Genomic DNA, 21,197 nt, shown 5'->3' on the forward strand with positions numbered 1-21,197 from the left:
GGATCTTGCAGGTATTTTTTCCAGGCAAACAGGAGCACAAGTTCCAGCTAGTCGACCCTTCAAGAAAGTGAGATAACTGACCTCCAGTACCAAACAACGACAGCCCTGTATTAGACTAAATTAAACCATGAGGCTTATTAAGCTAAATCACTGGGGCCATTATATTATTCGATGAAAGAAAAACATGACGACACTGGACAACTAATGAAAAGACAGAAGGGGGACTTGTGACGAACACCCGTTTGATGTAAAAATAAAAAAGTTACGTGAGAAGTTTCTCAATCAAATGTGATTAGATTTGAGTGTCAGAGTTTGTTCTTTTATTAAAGAAACGTTTATTAATAAAAGCCAGAGTTGTATCTTTAAACAAACAATAACTTTAAACGAGCCCAAGATTATTGGTCACGGTCGTCGACTCTCACCGACTGCTGCAAATCATTTCAACACTGACGTTAGGAAACTAAACTGGAGAAGCCGGTTTAGGCCGCACTCCGTTAAACTTCACGCTACATCACGTCTACAGTATGTGTTCAAGTGTGCTGTTAAGTCCTTTGTGCAAGTTACACTCAGCTGATCTAACACGATCGGACTGTACTTTACAAAGCGTCATATACTTTTATAATAATATATTATGGTTGGCGATTGCCTCGCACGACAGCCGAATACAAGGCTGCAAGATTAACTGGTGATATATATACGAGAGGCAGATGTCTCTTTCAGGACCAATTCTCCGCTAACCAGGAAATAAACATTTTGATTAGTTCACACCTCTGTATTACATTTACTTTGTCAGTATCTTTTGAAAGATTACAAACATAACAGGTTGCTGAAGATTGTGAGGCTGTGGTTGCGATGCCTAGGACACATAAAATGAGAACAGACAAGAGAATGACCAAGGAGGAAGTAGTTGTCGATGGCTGTTCAAAACATTCAAGCCAATAAATCCTTGATGATGATTTGAGAACTGTTTATACTTCCATAGGGCCTGTAAGAGAATGCCGTCAACTGTAGTTCCTCTAAACGGACAGGAACTGAAACTGAAAAGCCACAATGTTACATCGCCCCAAGGTGGTCGGAGGACGCCATTATTCAACTCCAGGCCTCCCTGGCATGCACCGACTGGGGCATTATCTATGGAGATCTGAATGATATAGTTTCTGTCAGTATGGATTACATAAACGTCTGCATAAACAGCACCATTCCAGTTGAGACAATAAAATAACATCCCAACTCCAAACCTTGGATTGCTCCCCAAGTTAAAAAAAAGCCGGAGGGGAAGACGCAAAGCCTTTCGGCTCAAAGGCCGGGCTAACCTCTGTGGTGTTCAGGGAAAAACTGATATCCAGAGACAAGAGAGAACCCCTAAATGGGTGTGAACACAAACCCAATCTGCGTGCTGTAACCGACCCAGAACCCTGAGCAAAATAATGAAATACATTCTACGGCCGCTTTGACATGGATGATGGTCTGGATGAGCGGGGCTCCGGTGATACTGTGGCCTGCCTGCTGCACCTCCTCCAGCACCTGGATTCCCTAAGCATCTTTGTTAGGATCCTCTTGGTGGACCTCTGGTTTTAACACCATCCAAAAGGCATCCGATGACCTGGAAGCTACATCTGTACACACCTTACCCCCCCCCACCCCCCCACCCCAAGGACAGCACCAGCCCCGTCACCCATCTACTCTATCCCACACATAACCATCATCATCAACAATCAGACAATTGAAACGGTTGATGGTTTCAAATACCTCGGAGAGACACTGAACAATGGAGTCGGCTCACTTTTGGAAATGCCTGATCCCTGCCGCCAAAAAAAAAACCTTTCACCTTTCACCTTTCACGTGCATCGTTTATCAACAACGTTGTTTCAGAAACATGGACAGCGCTATTTGTGTGTAGAGGGTGTGCGTGTAGGCGCTACACTGTACTGAAACGGAGCGGAAGAGATCGATAGGCAAACAAGGCGGAACATGGCTTCTTGGTTTGGTTACGAAGCCTGCTGTCTCGTGGAGACGGAGACGAGTGTTTCTACTTGTCGCAAACAGCTGATGTTGACAGAATCATTCATGAATTCAAAAGTGTTCTTTATCTACTCAGTACTCATTGTACGTCAGTAATATAGGCCTACATTTGTTCCAATCCCGCCCCCCCCCCCCCCCACCCCCCCCCCCCTTTCTGTGTGCCTTGAAATGATGGCTTAAGCTTGTCACTTTAAAACAGTGGAAACGTACAGACATATACTTACAAGAAACTCGTCTCGGATGAAGAACTTAGCTCTCGTCACTCTTGGGTCTTCACCAGGTTCAGGAGTTGCTAAAAAGAACCACAGATTCACAGTTTAACAATAACTGACTTAAAGAGGAACTCCATTAGTACTTTGGGTATTTCAGCGGGGCACAAACCTTCATTTGGTATGGTGTAGCGAGCATATTCGGGGAAGTAGTCTTCAATTTTGGATTTTCCAGCTAATACTTTCTCAGCCAGCATGTCCTGCTTGTTCAGGAATAATATGACCGATATAGTGCGTAACCATCTGAAAAACAAGAATTAAAGAAAGGGATTTGAATGTCAGATCTTATTTGAATTAACAGCACCACAATGTTATAGCACGGAATATCTAGGTGTTTAGGATTTTTGGAAGTAAAACTTAAAAGTTAATCTAAATTTGCTCAAAGAAAGTAAATTATTGTATAACTTTCACTTCGGGTTCAACTTTCTGGCTGACCCACCAACATGCTTTCGGGCTGTATGTCAGGGGTTATCAACTTTTTGTAACTTAAAGTGAAACTGATTTCTTAAAAATGCCTGAGGTCCACCTTCCTAAATAAATGAGAAAAAACTACATAAAACACTACAAAGGGAGAAAGAATAAACTTGGCTATAAATGTGTTATATGTGTTACGCCACTGTCAGCTGTAATGACCAAAATAAATATTCTGCTCACCCTCATCACCCCATCATTGCCTTTGCATTTGGATTTATAATATTTTCTCCCCGCACGCTTCAGAGCAGTTACTGGTAGCTTGTCTCCCACGCCACTGTTTCCGTCTTAAAACCTGATAAATGGCGTGTCACTGCATCCGAGGGAACGAGAGCTAGTGTCTCCCTGATGATGCATCGTGACTAGCGTGTGGACATTCAAATGTAACGATTCATTGAAATTATGTTTCGATTACTCTGTTTTTTTTTTGTGAATTCTTGAGAACATTTCAATTTCAAATCACCCCCAAAAATAACGCATGTCCTAGTAGCACCACTGCCCACTAGATTGCGCCCTGAGAATAGCTGCTGTAGTGGACCTGGCATGATAAAGGAAGTTCATCGAGCAGCAGGACAGCAGCAAGCGAAAAAAGAAAGGGATAACACGGCAGGGAAAGGACCCAACACGAGAATCCACCACTAGGCTCAAAATTCATTCATGTTTCTGACTCACCTGTTGTTCCAAATACTGCGGAAGAGGTCCAGGGCTTCCCGTAGCCTGTTGGTGTTATTGTCTTCCCTTATTACCATGTTGTAGCTGCTGCTGGCCACCACGAAGATGATAGCAGTGACGTCTGGAAGGAGAAGAGAGGAACGACTATCAGGACATTTTTCTGACATCACGTGTGGAGGCATAACCCAAACAATAAGAGGTGGCGTGACGCTGGCAGAGAATATTTTGAGACAGACAAGATGTGATAGGAGGTGAATGTTTTGTACAGTGAGGCTATTTGAAGACGATCCAAGAACAAAAAGGCTGAAAGTCTCACCGTTAAAGCACTGGATCCATTTTCTCCTTTCATCTCTCTGGCCTCCAACATCAAACATGCTATGGAGGAGACATAATACTGGGTCAGACCCACACAACACTCACTGTTGCCCTCTTTAATCAAAGAGTTCATATTTCTAGTGGGACGTCAGGTACATATTGTAATGCAGTTGGCTGGCCCGAGAATGTTTACAAGCCAGTTTTATTTTGAATGATTACTCATAAAAGAAACGTTTGTTCAATGATCACAAAACATCCGTTTTCGGTCTTGAGCTAAATCTGCTCCTGATGTTAGGTCTGCTTTGCAAAATGAGACCATATATTCTAATGGGACAAGTCTGGATACATGAATAATTAATTTCAATTAATGAATAAATAATACGAAGAACAGCATTATTTGCACATACTCGGTACCCTGTGTGACCCTGGCTGGATATTTGGAAGTGATCAAAGCTGAATAATGAAAAAGGGAAGTCATGTCCCAGAGCTTTTTTATATCAATCATTCAGGATGATATAATCTCATACAAAGGCCTGTTTCAGATGGTAGAATATGTCTGTTGTGTCTGCAATTGTGGAAATGGGTCATCTCATCTGCCATCATGAAAACAGTTATGAAACATTTACTTTAACTTTTACTGGTTGCTCTATTGCGAATAATGTTCAAAACGTTCAACTGGCTCAGAAATGTTATTACTTAATGTGAGTAATCTGGGGAATTTTCATGTTGAATCATATTAGTTCATTTTTTCTACCCTATTCAACTGTAGGTGGTGTCTTGTAAAATGTATGGACTTTCAAAATACATATCTTTAAAGGCTGCTTTTTCAAAATGTTTTTCCCTCTCTTCCTTCAGAAGCACTTACACCAAACATTCCAGTTTTATTCCCATCTTTATTCTGAAGGTTTTTACAGTGGGGTCTTTATATATTATTCATAGCTTGATTAATGGAACTTTTACTTGATGGTATTTTCTGATGCTTGGAGTGACCCAAAGTCAAAAAAATTTAACCTGTTAACAAAATAAAACAATAATTTTGAACTTGGCTTTTCAGATTTCTGTTCTCGAAAATGCATGCAAATAAGCACATAGTAAAAAGAATAATGCCTCATTTGCATATTTAAACATACAATATTTACCCTATTCACTTGGAGTGACTAATCTTAAGTGAGGCAGGTGGAAGCACTTTTTTTTAAAGAAATCTACTTCTTATTTTGGTAGACCTCTCTTGTTGGGTGCCAATGGGATATTTTAGATTTAGAAATAGGCTTTAATTTTCTCTGATTTACAGTACTAGTGTTACATCTAAAAAAAAAATGGTATGCCATTAAAAAGTATGTCCTTCTTTTTGCGGCAATTACGCGATTACAAATATATGCCGGCATTCTTTTTCTAAAATCAATTAACGTATAGAAGCTACCAACAAACTACTTGGCAAATAAAAAATGTAAATGTACGATTTGCTTCACTTAACAATGAATTATCAATATGGATGGAGCCTGTATTTGCAATAAATAATTAACAAATCAAAAAGCAAAGGGAAAACACGTTTTCATCATGTGTGTTTTTATGTCCCAGTATTCGAGCAACACTTACTGAAAGTTCACTTTGTCTACTTGGAACCTCGTCTCGAAAATCCCTGAAGTTAACACTCGGCAGCGTAGCAGGTCCTGCAGAACATGGACATGAAAGAATGCAAATGAGTAAAACTTATGACAAGCACGTTTTTGGAAGTGATTTCCAAACTGTAAACTGTAAATAATGTACTGACCTGGTCCGTTGGTGTGTAGTCGTTCTGTCTTACAGAGTCAATTCTGTCCAGGAAACTGCAAAGAGAGAAACAGTACAGAGTGAGATTTTGGCAGTAAAATCATAAACATACAGGCAACCAGAGCTCATTTCACAAAGAAACCCAAGACCACTTTCACCAATCCCAACACAATCTTATCTTTTAATTTCAACCTCTCTCTTCAACTGCAATTTTAAATCGGATCACATGCCACAACTTTTCATTCATTAAACCTATCTCTTAGGCTGCGTATGCTCAAACTGGTATTAAGATGCTTACAGGCCGCCATGTCTGACTGCCTGTTGAGGCTCGGTAGGCCGGTGTTTAGGCAGCTGGTTGCCACAAGAGGGCAGGACTGCTCAGTCTGGGCTATTTTGGTCTGTCTCTAGCCAGAGTGATTACATAAGGCGGTTGTTGTGGAGGTTAGACAGTTTGCTGTTGCCGTCTCTTCACTACTGAGAGAGAATGTGCAGCAGCAGCAGCAGCAGCAGCAGCAGCAGCAGCAGCTGGGCCACTCTGCAGCACAGCGGCTCAGGACACCAAGGCTGGGGACACACGGTCACACAGGCCCCTGGATCACACAATTAGGGACTCCAACAATGCTGGTCAAAGGGCCGCTATGTATGTGTGTGTGTGTATATATATATATATATATATATATATATATATATATATATATATATATATATATATACATACATACATACATATATATATATACATATATATACACACATATACATACACACATACATACATACATACATACATATATATATATATATATATATATATATATATATATATATATATATATATTGGTTTATCCTGTTTTGTTTAACTTTTATTTAGGCCAGGATAATCCCATTGAAATGTGTTATCTCTTTTCGAAAGGGGTCCAGGCCAAGATGGCAGCGTAAAACTCATAAAAACCCAGTTACTAAAATAATTCACATAAAGTGACGGCAGACTTAAAACTAACCAGCAAATTGCATCAATAAAGAATTTGCATTCAGTATCAGGAGAAGTACATTCAGAGCACAAATGATCCTCCACCCCGTTTTTTTAAAACCTTGCTTACTTATAAAATAATTTAGTTTTAAATGTCTAGCTCACACCGAGATGAGCGTTTTCACCAAAAACTGTGCGGGTTTGAGGGACGTCGTACATCATTTCTCCACATGATCGGAGGGGAGAAAAGGACATATAGAAGATAAAAGTAATATGGCCTTATACAGGTAAATGTATCTAGATTTATATGAAAGCTCTATTACTACACAGCTTCTGTTACCTGAACTGACTTACTACAGGAGCAACAGCAGCTCACATTGGAGCTGCAAATTAGCCAAAGCCCAAAGCAAAGATGCCTGTGACAGTACTTAAGGTACAAATATTAATTGATTAATCAAGAAAATAATCAATCAATCAATGACAACTGATTAGGAGTCGTCCAGGCCACAACCACAATTGTGGAACAATAAAAAACTACTATGGAGAGAATAGTACAAATGAAGAAAAATATACAGCAGAGGAAATAAAGGTGCGTCAGGTATTCCTGGAGGAGAAGAGTTCCCAGCTTACAGCTAAGTGGGTGAGTGGATCCAGTATGTAGGACACAGATGAGGACCAAACAGCCCATCTCATCACACTTCATATTTTACTCAAACAGTCTGTAACTTCAGGATGTCACAAGAAAGTCAACAAGAAACCTGATGTACACAAGATTAGTAAGTCAGGTTTTTGTATGGTTTCAGCCGGGGATGGCCGTCACTTCTTTTCTCAATTCAACACCTAAAAGTAGCACACCTAATACACAGCAGAGAATGAACGCTCTATTATGAACCATTAGATAACAGAGATAACGCTCATATGCTGTGACAACACTGTTTTCATCACACCGACTTTATTTCTGCCTCACACAGTCCACACAAAAGCAGAAGTATGGCTATTTCTGAAGGAGCACTAGAATTTCTCACACCGAGTAGATGCGTCTCCTGTTTCACCAGACATCAGGAAAGGTAGCATTTAAAATGTATTTCCACGAGAGAATGTCTATTTCTATCTATTTCTTGGTTTTTTTGGCTTGTTGATTTAGTTTTCACAAGTAAAGTGTCATCTAAAGATGTTGTATTTATTATTTTAGTGCACGTAACATTATGTACTTATTAACCAGATCACATGTGTGGCACACAAAGTCTCCCCAGGCTGACAAGAGGTCAAATCCAGTCAGAAAAACTCCCACAATTCTCCACACCTGTCTTTAACTTACAAATAGGACTTCGGACACATGTTACTTTCTTTCTAAAAGGAGCTTTATCACCCAAACCTGAAGCATAAAGACTGATGACCACGAGTAGTAGGGCTAAATAAAAGAAACAAAAAATCTAGTTATCATTTTCAACTGATATTGCAATTATACTCATTTTGATTGGGATCTGTACAAAACAAGGATATATACTGCAGAATATAATGTGTAGGCCAGGACATCACTGCAGCACCACAATATTTAAGCGCAATTCTTTTAAGAAGGTGCTCATATTTTCTATAACTCATGCTTGATCACAGTGGCAGATCGTATTCCACAGATCCAAGCATGTTTTGTTTGTGACCATTTTGATACAAAGCAAGCCATATGTACTTGTTGCTCATTGACAAGTTATGAGAAGTCATTCATTTAGCTCATTATGGTCGGACAAAACCTGAAAATTCAGTTTATCATCACATTAAAAACACAGAGAAGCAAACTCTCACAACTGAGAAACTAGAACTTCTGGAAAAAGAAAACCACACACATCATCTTGAAATAGTAGCACAAATCAGTAGTCACACGTTGGCATCATTCAAGAAGCACATTTAACAATTGATTATATCTACATTTCGATTTTGTGCTCTCCTGGAACCGAGGCGAACACATCCAGCAAAGCCATTAAAAACTGCATCGTATTTGAAAAGACACAACATACAGTGAGGTATCACAAACACTCGTCTCCCCTGAGCAGACACTGACACACAAAAACATCAACAAAACCTCCAAAACAGCTCCCGCTTTCGCCCCATCACTGCAACAATGTGGGAGTATTTTTAGTCAGCCTTCCTTGCAGAAACCTAGCTAGGTTATAATTACAGAGCGCTTTGTGACCGCCACGTGACAGAAGTACTATTGGTAGCGCACTGCAGAGCCAAATATAGACCTCGTACACAGGAGGGGGAAAAAAAGAACGAGGGTCCTGGATCCATTAAAAAAACAAAAAACAGATAAGGATAACTCTGATTACCGAGTGTTCGTCCAGATAATGCCTTATCAAAAGGTTTGGGTGCAGTTTTTAGAAGCTACGGCTGTTCTGGTTGCGCGCTACAAATAGATGAGCTGGGTTTCAGGTCCAGTTAAATCTGCGGTTTGGTTTGGTTTCTTCAATTTCCTCCCCGAACAATCCTCTACTGGCATCGAGGATCGTTATGTGATGTGGATGTGTGTGGATTTGAGGTATAACAGGCCACCGGTATTTCCACTTTGTTTCCAGTATGTGTACAATACATATATTATGGTTTATTATTGGTTACGAATTGGTCGCTTTGCTTTTTCCACTACAATGTCCGTTCAAAACTATCAAACCACTTTAATCCCGGTGTAAGTTCACATTTATCTTTTACTAGTCCATGCCAGTGTGTCCTTAATTGGCAGGTTGAATAAAAAAGGAAAACTGCACGACTCTCTTGACTATTAAAGTCCTTCTCTTTCTGTCTGTGCAGCTGGGTTGTCTCTGTATTTAGCCAAAATAGACTGTACTCTTCCTGCAGGCCAGTCTGTGTTGCTATGTATAGTCTTTGTGGAGGACAGTATCACTTGACTTGGCCTGGTCTTTCTGTGTTGTTGGACTCATCTTTCCATAAAACACAGACATAGGCATGAATATACACACCTCAAGGGCCTCAGCCCCCACATGGTCCAGGTCACATGTTGCTGCCCATTGAGCAGAAAAGGGGGTAGAGGGGAGATGGTGGTGGTAGTAGAGTGGCATGGGCATTAAAGCGCTTCACAAAAGGGACTCGGGGACATGGGTCACCCAGCTCCATGGGGGCTTCTTCCTGAACCACAACACTGATACCAGCTCTCATACCATTAGGTCGCTTTTGGAGAGCCAAAACAAACAAATAAACAAACAGGCTTAAATACAAATAAAGCTACAACAAGAATAAAGTAGCCAACTGGAAAATAACTGAACTAATCACTAACCATTTCATTCAAATATTGAAAACAATCTGAATGCATCAAGACAATACATGTCTTAAAAAAGAGCCAGTTGTGGATACATTATTTTTTTTAAAAGACAGTGAAAAGTTACAACAATGCTGAAATAATGACTGGAAAAAGTCCCCTCCAACAGACCGGCAACCTTCACACCAACCAACAGCTCCCAGCCTCGTGTGCTCATTTGATAATTAGGTTGACTTTTTACAAATAGTGGACCATCTTTAATTAGCAGTGCAGAAGATCCGATCAATAGTTTCCATATTTTGAGCAGCTCAGGCCAGCGCTCAGGCCAGCATAATGGACTTTCACTTTAGTCTCCATTTGACTGGTGGCAGTGCTATAAAACTCCCTGCTTGACATGGCAGCAGCCCCACCACACTCTTTCGAGCCGGTAAACCTTCATTTAAATGTTTTTTATAAATGCACATACATATCTTTCTTTGTCGTATATATTTACTACATTTAAAAATCCTTTTTTACCATGACCAAAGACAAAACTCCATGACATACATTTAGAATGCGTAGGAAAGTATGAGGCTGAATGAAAATATTACAATTACCTCTGGGAAGTACAAAAGCAGAACCATGACAGTAACAATGACTGCTCATTATTAAACAGGACACTAAACAGATTTAAAGGAACAGGATCACCATTTCAATAATCAACTGATCTACGGCTTTAACCAACAAGTACTTTCATTATTGATTCATGGGAGATTCATTTTTAACACTTGGTCTGTAGAATGTCTGAAAAGGTGATCGTTTGTTTGGGGATTTCCAACCAACAGTCCAAAACTAAACTAAACTATATATATATACTAACCTGTACATAAACAAAAATGATATATAAGAGAGATAAGTTGTAGGAGCTGTGTTCTTGCTTTAAAAAAATTGCAGAATTTCCAAAAAAGAAATAAATGATTAACTGTCTACCAATCAATAAATCAATTAAAAGAAAAAGAAACATAAGCACTGCTTTGATCATTCCTGAAATTCTTTCAAACTGTAATCTAATATGAATAAACCTTTCCTTCATGCTTCATCTGTCTTGTCTCACAAAACACACCTAGTCTAACAAACCCAGCTGCAGTACGCATCACACAACACAGGCCGTGGGACGCATTGAGCTGCTACGGCACACAGAGAGCCACGTGAAGGTGGAGCTGTGCAGGATCTTGGTCACCTGGTGGAAAGATCTGAGCCACGGGTTTAACTCATCAATCCAAACAGGAACACTGTGCAGTTTGGGAGATGGATCTGAAACTAGACAAATCCATCAACGGCTCAGTGGGTACTTCCTAAATATAGGAGCAAGAACGGAGACACTCCTGAAAGTCAAACCAAATCTTGTGTAAACAAAAGTGCCTGCTTTATCTCAAGGCCGCCAATTCGCCTTCCAGGGCCGCATCAAGTCATGGTTTTGAACGGTGTTGTATAAAAATGTGAAATACATTGTAATGCCCTTTTGTCTCTGCTCAATGTCTACGTGGGCCATTGCATTACCCCGGCCTAAAATAGACTCAGCCTCCAAAATTCTAGCGACAGTGGGAACACAGGGAATCTGTCAGGTCTGAACTGTGAACCAAATGGAGCTCCCAGCTACAGTTCTCACAGTGAAATTGACTGATGGGTTTCTCTAAATAATATTGAGGCCCAACATCGATACACTATCTGTCAGCTACTGATTTAGTCTGTGCCAAAAATAGAAAACAAAATAAAAATAGACTAATCAGCAATATTGAGTAGGTTTCAATTCTCTCGCCTGTAAACAACCACAGCCTCCATGTCAAATGAGTTGTTCTGCTTGGAAGTCAACCGTTGACCCATTGAAAATGAGCTTTTCATCTTTTCCCCTAATCAAAAGTCAATAACCATTAATATCAGACAGGGGAGTCTACCGTATCAGTGCAGATTGCATAAACCTGAACCGAGCCGTGCTGACTGAACCGGGTGGTAATTAGAAATTAACTGAATCCACACAGAAGCAATTCATTTCTCCATAATAATAAAAAGCTCTTTCAAATCTTATTCTAAAAAGGTTTTAAACATGCAGATCCTTTGCCAGAACTCGAGTTGTCAAGGCCTCTGTGCTATTTGTGTAGTTCACAAACTGGCCTCCGGGTGGCATCCCTTTCACTCCTGCTGCACACTCTTCCACACTGACCCTGCCTGCTTTTAGCAGCTGGGTTTCCATGACAACCCCAGTCGGTCCATACCGCTCCTCTCTCTCTCGTTCTCTCTCTATCCCCCTGTCTCTTCCTAAGCCAGGCCGCACTTGTATCCTTCCATTTCCAGACTCTCCCATACATCAACACAAAGCAGAACCGTGCTCTGTGCTAGCTTTCTACATGGTGTGTGTGTCTATTTGGTGGGAGGGCACAGCAAATTCAGGCTTATGAAGACAGATTATTTTAGAGTACCACCATCTCAAGCACACAACCAAAAATAAGTCCCATTTTCAGTAAAGGGGAGGAATGCAATGTTTAGTCTGTCACAACATGGTGACATGACGTAGCGTCAGTGGTGATAAATTAGACACAGAGGGTTAAAAATGAGCTGGACTGTGGGGATTGATAAGGATGTTACAAGTCACGGAGCAGTCAATAGGAGTCCCATGAGATGGGCCCGGTTACGGTAATGCACACAGGATTCTTTATGGCCAAGTGGTAACTGCAAAATGTGGTGATGTTGTGACAGCTTCATAACAACCTCCATGGAGAAAGCAACACATCCACCCCATATGTTGGTGATTAATGGAATATTTGTGCGAGGAGTGTTCAGTGTCATTACTTTGCCAACGAACTGATGAGAAAAGTAGTGTCAGACAACCCACATCGGTAATCTTGGTTAACTTGCCATTTAGTAAAATGTATCCCTATTTAACTAATTAAAATCCACTTACATATCACTCTCTATCCTTACACTCCACTACTAACTCTAAAATGTGCTAAAGATAATGTCAAACCCGCCGAAATCCTCCAATTTAGTTGCGAGTCATCTCTACTTTCTGAATATAATGATCTAGAAGTGGCACACCAAACTTTATCTAGAGATACAGGTAGTGTGGGTTTCTAACTGCATTCCACTGAATGCACAAATAGCAGCTTTCGTGAGTGAGGTATGTATTTGAATACACCCTGTGACAACATGCATGTACAGTATGTCCTGCCGGTTTATATATGGTATGGTCAACAATTGATAGTCTTCAATGAAGTCAGTATATTACAAAAAACATTTCCATTATTTATTTATTAATCAATCTGTCTATTACTTACTTTCTAAAATGTTTAAAGGACATTTTGACAAATACCCTAGTCTTGGTACCAACACTCCAAAACCCAAATCCATTTAGTCTACAATCACATGCAACAAAGAAAAACATCAAATCCTGACAATGAGACATTTTTGCCAAAGTAAATAAAATGAATTGTTGGTGACCAAAATAGTTGCAGATTCATTTTCTGTTGATAGACTAATCGATTTGTTTTAGCTTGAGTTTCTGGGAATGTTTTAGCAGACATAGCAAGACAAATTAGCAAGTAACACAAAGGAACATGCACTTACATTACACATTTGTTTAACCTGTAGCAGCTGAAAAAACAATAGGTGTGGACTGGAATTACATTTCTAAATAAATATTATTTCAGAGGACAGAGAACTACAACCGCAAGAGGAACCGGATGTTCCCCTGACATAACATATCGTTTTGTCAGGACCATTTAAGATGGGCTCCTTATCTATCTGGTCAGTACACAAAAAACGCAGAATCTCAGGTTAAGAATGCCCACAACAATAAATCATTCAACTCAAACTGCCCAACCACAGCTTGCGCTGGAGCCAAATGTTTACTTATGTTAGCCTCCAAGCTACCTCCTTCGGCCTGGCCTGATGACACAGCCAACAGCCAGAACTGTCTTGGCAAACAAACCGCTGTGACAGAAAAATATAAAAGGTTTCTATAAATAGCTTTGTGCCCCCCTTTGACCACATTCCACAGGAGGTGAGAGTTGAAGCTTGTTTGACTAAGGTGGAGGGAGACCGTTTGCCTGGGTGTGGCTGGACACTGCTAACGGCTAGCCTCACTGCTAGCCAGGCCTACAGGCTACACTACCTTAGCTACAGCACACAAACCAGGCCAAACAGGCACTGAGGGTTTGAAAGCCCCCATGTGATACAAGACATGCTAATGTCAATGCTAAATACACATTGTCATGTGGTTTTTGAGGAATTTTTGCATGGCTCAGAGTATGCTGCTGCTCACTGTAATAGGCCGACTCGGCAGCAACAGAGTGTGGAGCTGGGAGCCCCTGTCATGATTAGACAGCGAAATGTCTCCTTGCGTGTCAAACCCTGCTTTGATCAATCCAACCCCACTCTCTCCACTCGGTCTCTAGCAGTGGCAGCAATGGTTGAGCTGTATGTGTATGTGTGTGTGTCTGAGAGAGAGAGAGAGAGAGAGAGAGAGAGAGAGAGAGAGAGAGTGAGTGTGTGTGTATGTGTGCGTGGAGAGGGGGGAGACAGAGCAAGCAGTAAAGCATATGAGTGCATTTGTACACTGGCAATGATTTGTTTTATGTCAGGGCATTAAGGGAAGAGCAGGTATGGCAAGGCAGTGCGTAGTCGCTCACACACACACAAAACCAACACAGAGGCGTTTTGTGTCTCACCTTCTGCTACTGACCTTCCCTTTGTTTACAGCGCATTGCCGGGATACTCCCTTTGATTCGGCTGCGCACACGTGACCCTCCGCCAGTTTCTGCTCTGCAGTGCTGCTGCTAAAAATAGCCTCAGCTTGCCCTGGCTCCACAGCTAGTTTACATAAGCTCTAAGGGGGGTGGAAGGGGAGGGGGGAGCGAAGAGAGAGAGAGAGAGAGAGAGAGAGAGAGAGAGAGAGAGAGAGAGAGAGAGAGAGAGAGGAAGAAAAAGGAAGAGAAAAAGGAAGAGAGAGAAGGGGGGGTCTATGGACGACCATTCCACAATCTCTGAGCAGGGAACCTGCAGCGCCACTGCTGTCCTCCAGCAGTCTGTGCCTTTACACTCCTGGTCAACAGCAGGGTGTGTGTGTGTGCGTGTAAGAGAGAGAAAGGTATGCGTTTGTGTGTGTACTGTACGTGTGTATGTGTAGTCGGCACACAGCAACAGACTCGCAGATATCCGCCATTCACCAGCCTCGCGCTGTGTCTCTGTCTGTCCTTTAAAATGGACGCAAATTTTAACCCAAAAATAAAATTCTATTTATAGATACAATTCCCCTTCTTTAAGTGGAACATAAATTCCCATTTCTCTCTGCAGCAGTGTTTATATTAAACATCCAGAGAGACAAAACTAACAATTAACAAGAACCTACAAACAATCTAAACATCACACTATTTTGCTAATGTTATATGTAAAGAGAGATACTCAACAGGGGGGAAACGCAATTGTGGTGAGCTATTTGAGTTTTTTGTATATTTTGATATTGATTTAGATTGTAAAAATACAATTCAAAACGTGTATTGTATTTTCAATGGAGTAATGCCTGCTTTCAAATGTGATCCAACTCATTCACTAAACTAAATACAGGCTGACAGAGCCTCTGGTCTCTAGAAACAAAATAAAAACACACTGGCAGTGTAGCTAATCTTGTGACATGTAGCATGCTATGCTGGGCAGCTTTAGGCTATCTCTTAACTATTTCCAAATGCCCAGGCAGGCTGAAAGCTCTCTAAAAACCAACATCTACAACTTCAATTGACATCCACAGTACTTTAAAACACTTACCTTACGGACAGAAATAGACATTAACAGTTAAAGTTACACTAAATCTCAGGCCCTACTGATAAACTTGATGTTAACTGTTGGATTTATACACACATTTTGGAGAATGCTTCATATAGGGAACAACATGTGTTCTGCAACATCCTCTCTGATGTAGCTTTCTTGCCTCAAGAGAGGACTGAATAGATAGAGAGAGAGAGAGCAAGAGAGAGAGAAAGAGAGTGAGAGAGTCCCACAGGGGGCTCTAACAACCTTAAGGACAGTGGTTTGTGTAGATGGAGTCCCACTGAGCTTCCAGTAGATTGGATTCTACAGTTAAGCTTAAAACCACTCCTTCCTTTTCCTCAGAAATCATGCACACAAACACACTCACACATATATTCAAACACACACTTCCATAGTGCCCTCTTTGATTATTCCTCAGTCAGCTGACAGAAGTGTCATCTGATTTTAGCAAGCGACACAAAGGTTTTTGTTATTCTGGATTAAGCCATTTTATCATTCTTTTTAATCAACATTTTTGTATGATTGGTGTAGTTATAATAATGTGCTTTAGTAAAGTTGTTAACAGGCAAAAAACATAATGTAATAGAAAAAGACTAAGTGAACTGAACTGAAACAATTTAGGCTATTTTTTAAGGGTTTGGTTACTTGAAGTGACTAAACACTCAACACCACAAATAGATATAAACAATAATAGACACAAATAGATATAAACATTAATAGTTAATCTATTTTTAGGGTTGATTCTGGATACATTTTACTGGCTTCTTCGCACTTTGCTTAGTTATGCATTTACATTTTTATCTTGACTTTTTGGAGCAAGTTGGCTGAGCTGCGACATTATCCATCATTTTTGTTTGAAAATTGTAGATTTTTAATCTAAAAGCACAAATACAATTGCATTGTTTTTGTTCTTTCATTGAGCTTCTGATGAGCTCATATCTTCTAATTTCTTCCCCTGCTCCATACACAGCTCTTTCTGTTTATTTATTTAAGATACAAAAATTAAAACTGTGACTTCAGATTTCATTCTCAAACCACACAATATCAAATGTGTTAAAAAATAACCCGAGAACCAATCTTAATCATTCCAGTCATTACATTGAAATATAAAACACACAGATCAGTTTGGACATGTTGGAAGAGCCCGAACCCCGTTACAATCAGCCTCATCTGTTGGTATTATACTGTGTAACATCAAAGCAGCTAAAACATTAAGAAATTAAGTAACTTATTGGTGAGGAAAAGGCAGCAGTGACATGCAGTCTGGGTATAAATATCTCTCTCTCGGGCTTTTCTGTGAACAGAAGAAGCTCCTTATTGAGGAGATCCACTGTTTGCGAAGCGTAGCCCCTCTGTTTCTGTAGGCCCTTCAGGGGCCGGAGCTGGCTGACAATGCCGGCCATTCTTAGCACTTTACTGCCCCAGATGACTGTGTCAGTGGCCCCCCGGCTGGTGACAGAGTCCCGTGACCAGCACTACACCCCAGCCCCAACACCAACACCAAATCCAGCGCCAGCAAAGAACCAGACCAAGCCTTGGATATGTCTTCAACAGTCCCATCTCCGGGACCCCTGGAGATCTGTCCCGTCCCAGCCACACTTCTCCATCCTGGATCAACTGCGCCACATAACATCCTGACTTATGATGATCCTTGTGTAGTTTAACACTTGTGATGCATTAGATGCTTACATGAGTTTCATTCTTCTTAGGTTGTAAATGTAAATGTACAACGTTTTAAACTTTAAGAGCAGCAGATGAAAGATTTGGAAGGTTTTGGAAATACTGGTTCAATGTATTAAAAAACATTGTGTAACACTATCATGTGTCAGACAATGGACCTTCTGTATTACAGAGCTTCAACAATTAGTTGATTAAACCATAAATAAATAAACAGAAAAGTATTTGAAAATTGTTTTGATTATTAATTATTATTGTCAGTCCTCTTTTAAGGATTGACTCCAAACACTGGTTCTGAAATCAATTCCAGCTTCTCCATTGTGAAGAGATGATGATATTCTGTTTTTCAATGTAAAATAATACTTTTAGGTTTTGTCCTGTTGGTCAGGCAAAATAAAGGTATTTAAAGATGTGGCCTTGAAAAAAGATTTGATATGCTAATTGATTTGATATGCTAATTGAGAAAACAATCAACAGATTTATTGATGATAAGCTTTGGATGCAGCTCTACTGTACACGTTTTACATAATTTATTAATTAAATATGTTTTAAGTGTGTGATGATGACACCCATTTTCCAATTCACCCTGAAAAGGCCCCATCTTTCCCCCTTTTATTTAATCCTTTATATACCCTCAATGGCAAGGTGAAGTCTTTAAATAGTTTGTTTTGTCTGACTAGTGATCGAAAACCTAAAGATCTTCAGTGTAGCATCACATATGACATTGAACAGGATAAAATCCTCTCAAAGCTCTAACTCAGACATTAGGCATTTAAAAAAAGAATGACTTGATAGAATAAGTAGCAGTAGTTAGTAGTTGATCGACTAATCAATTAGTTGAATAATTGTTTCATCTCTAATGTTATACGGCTGTATAGCAGTGTATCTACGTGGATCAATAGCTATTCCATTCATTCAGGAGGACTCATTAAACTTTTTTTATCTGCATCACTTACTTCATGCAGCAAGACACTGAAAGCATACAATGTACACAATGCATTGTACGGTAGACAAAAAGCATGGTGTCTATCATATACCCAGTGGTCTTTTGACTAAGAATTATCAAAGGGAGGCTATGGTTGGCCACTCAATACATTTTAGAGGTACATCATTTTAAATCACAAAAAAAAAAAGAATTAAAAATCAACAAAGCCATCACGCTGCTGTACCTAACCCAGCATCAGCGCATCACTGTCCAAGGCATCATTCTCACTGCAGGAATAAATCTTGCCTGTATCTTGCCTGTATCGTTTCATAGCCTCATGTCTTCAGTTACACTCTCAGACTCCAGCTCCATCCCGGGTAGCTCTCCTCTGGCCCAGTACCTGCTGCTACACCCTGGCTTCCCAGCCACTGAGCATACAAACACAGGGAGAGCTCCATAACAGCCCAGACAGCATCTAACACTGGATAACAAGCATCCACTACAGTAATGAATACCTTTGTGTATCAATTATGTCATGGATTGTGTCATATTTGCTAGTGGATTGCAAAAAAAAAACACCCACCACAGGGAAAAAAAGCAGGAGGCCTGGGAGTTCAGATTTGCGTGTGAAAAAGTGTTTGATTTTGCTGTCACATCCAAGGCATTGCAATGGAACCAGCCGGCCGCAGCTGAAAATAGCTCATAAATCAATCAACTGGCAGACACATATCTGTGCTCTTAAAACGTATAAATGTGCAATGCAGAGGGCGGATCAATGGGTGACAGGATTCCACAAGCATCGATATGGACATGCTCTTTGGCATAACAAGCGCTTGCCATCGGCCCATACTTATTTCCTGTGCCTGTCCAATGGGCCGTCCTTGGTTAGGCCTGCTGGAAAAATATCTGCCAGTGTAGCAAGGTCTGTGTAGGACAACGCGGATGAAATGCTAGAGGTATATCATCTCAATTTAATTAATGCAAGCGTCTTTGAGTACCTAGAAGAGCGCTCTATAAAATGTAAGTATTATTATTATTAATAAATACCACATATAGCTATATCTCTCTCTCTATATATATATATATATATAGTGATTGAAAGCACTCTTATCACAATTGTGATCCAAGACATAACTACAACACAAGACTGTGAAAGTTAACAACAATTTTAATAAGAGAGGAGGTGGCGAGAACAAAAGTAGAAGACAAAATGAAAGCGCCCTGGACTGACAACTATTTGCAGAGCAGGTTGGGTTGGTGTTAACCTCAAAAGGAGCTAGCAATGAGAAGACACGAGCTAGCAAACAAACCAGTATAGTTTCGAACTTAGAGGAGTAGACAAAAAAACACAACAGGCATTCTCCAAACAATACAAAGTTTGTTTAAATACAGCCCAAGTCCAAAGTTATGACCTCTGCTCCCTTCCTTTCAACCCAGTTGGCTGTTGAAGCCGTCTGCTTGTGTTTCACTACTTCTAGGGTAGTTGCTGACAATAGTTAATGTAGTTCAGTGGTTATAACAACAATAGGTGTGTGTGTGTGTGTGTGTGTGTGTGTGTGTCTCTCTTTACACACAGACAGGTCTGCTGCCATTGTAGCATAGAGTATCTATGAATGCCTTCCGTCCCCATAGTTCATACAGAGGTTAAAACTGAGAAAGGAAGTAAGTGAGAGGCCACGCAGTCTGACAAATTCCAGACATCAATCAAACTCACTGACAATGGAGGCATATTGTAATGTTACTACTAACTGCGAAGTGAGATTTCAAAATTAATTTCAAATGTGAAGACTGCTTTTTCCTTCTCAAAAAAGCATGGTAGGAATTGAAACTGATTCATTATATAATCAAGGTGAATTTGTTGTAAATTCACTGCACTAAATCACACATACGCTCTCCTTTAGAAAAGGAAAAGCACATGAGAACCAAAACACAACTGTTACTCAACTGAACTACCATTTAAGTAGGACAAACGCTAAACCACTGAGCCACCATGCATGACCTCATTATTATTAACCCCATCAAAACTAAAAAAATATAACGTTGTGCATTTGTACACTAAACGACATGAAGCAGTAACTTATTATAATGTTTTATTTCCTCTATCACACCAGTAAAATAAGTTTGTTAGCTTGATGATGATTTATTGGCCAAACATACAACTGCTCACCAGCTCTTAACCAATCAGGAGCAGCAACGTAACAGCCAGAGAGGCGGGGACAGAGGGACAGCAGGAAGGGCAGGAGAGAGAAGTAATACAAGTATGAATGATATTTAAGAGGAGGAGGTTGGGAACAGGAACGAGAATTGCGACTCAAAATAAACAATTAAGCATCAGAGTAAATGTATTATAACTTCTATTGAAAAAAAACCAAATGCCTGCCACTTGAAACAGAAAGCATAGCTACCAAGTTCAAAACCAATAAATGCACTTCAACGCCCAAAACGTCACTAATGAACCACCATTTAAAGACAGTATGCTTTATAGTGCCGTCATTCTACTCTGTTAATGTATACTCATGTCATAGGACAGCTATATGCTAGTTGTAAGCCTGAGTGGTTTCAAATGTTACAATATAGAACATTCTTTTGGATTTCAACATTTAGAAGACCACTGCATTTAAAAAGTTGTAAGGACATTAAGAAAGAAGATTTTAAATGTCGATGATACCAAAATATGATGTGGTATCATGTTACTGGAATATTAACTAAAATAAACACAAGATGTTTTTTTGCATATTGTGCAGTCGTAGTGCACACAGACTGACTCAGAGCAGCAAAGACAAACACAGGCCGTGGACTGTAACAGCTCCACCTTACAGATTCATGTGACTCCTCCAACCATCACCTGACTATCTCTCTCCTTTCTATGGAAGCTGCTTTCAGGCAGGGCAACCAGGGGAAGACTTGACCCAAAGTCAAATTTATGTTCAAGAAATAGAAGATATTCAGGAGGCGAGTACAGAGAGGATTTGTCCACATGCTACGCCATCTTTAAAACACCTCGACAGTACATCCATGTAACTCACGGATTGCTGACAACAA

General features: G+C 40.2%; 1 protein-coding gene across 3 annotated transcripts in view; it reads right to left on the bottom strand.

Annotated features, from left to right (window-relative positions):
* Positions 1-21,197, bottom strand: part of LOC117746160 (guanine nucleotide-binding protein G(olf) subunit alpha) — a 43,314-nt gene that overhangs the window by 2,687 nt on the left and 19,430 nt on the right. For 2 of the 3 annotated variants that reach the window (XM_034555084.1, XM_034555085.1), the window contains exons 6-11: positions 5,521-5,575; positions 5,346-5,419; positions 3,751-3,809; positions 3,435-3,555; positions 2,404-2,534; positions 2,247-2,314 (exon numbers count right to left, since the gene is read on the bottom strand). In XM_034555084.1, coding sequence (XP_034410975.1) covers positions 2,247-2,314; positions 2,404-2,534; positions 3,435-3,555; positions 3,751-3,809; positions 5,346-5,419; positions 5,521-5,575 — 508 coding nt within the window. Of the gene's footprint in view, positions 1-2,246; positions 2,315-2,403; positions 2,535-3,434; positions 3,556-3,750; positions 3,810-5,345; positions 5,420-5,520; positions 5,576-15,550; positions 15,709-21,197 lie in introns of those variants that run through there. The other variant, XM_034555086.1, reaches the window with a different exon arrangement.

Source organism: Cyclopterus lumpus, chromosome 17 (genome assembly GCF_009769545.1).
Source record: "Cyclopterus lumpus isolate fCycLum1 chromosome 17, fCycLum1.pri, whole genome shotgun sequence".
Taxonomy (NCBI): Eukaryota; Metazoa; Chordata; class Actinopteri; order Perciformes; family Cyclopteridae; genus Cyclopterus; species Cyclopterus lumpus.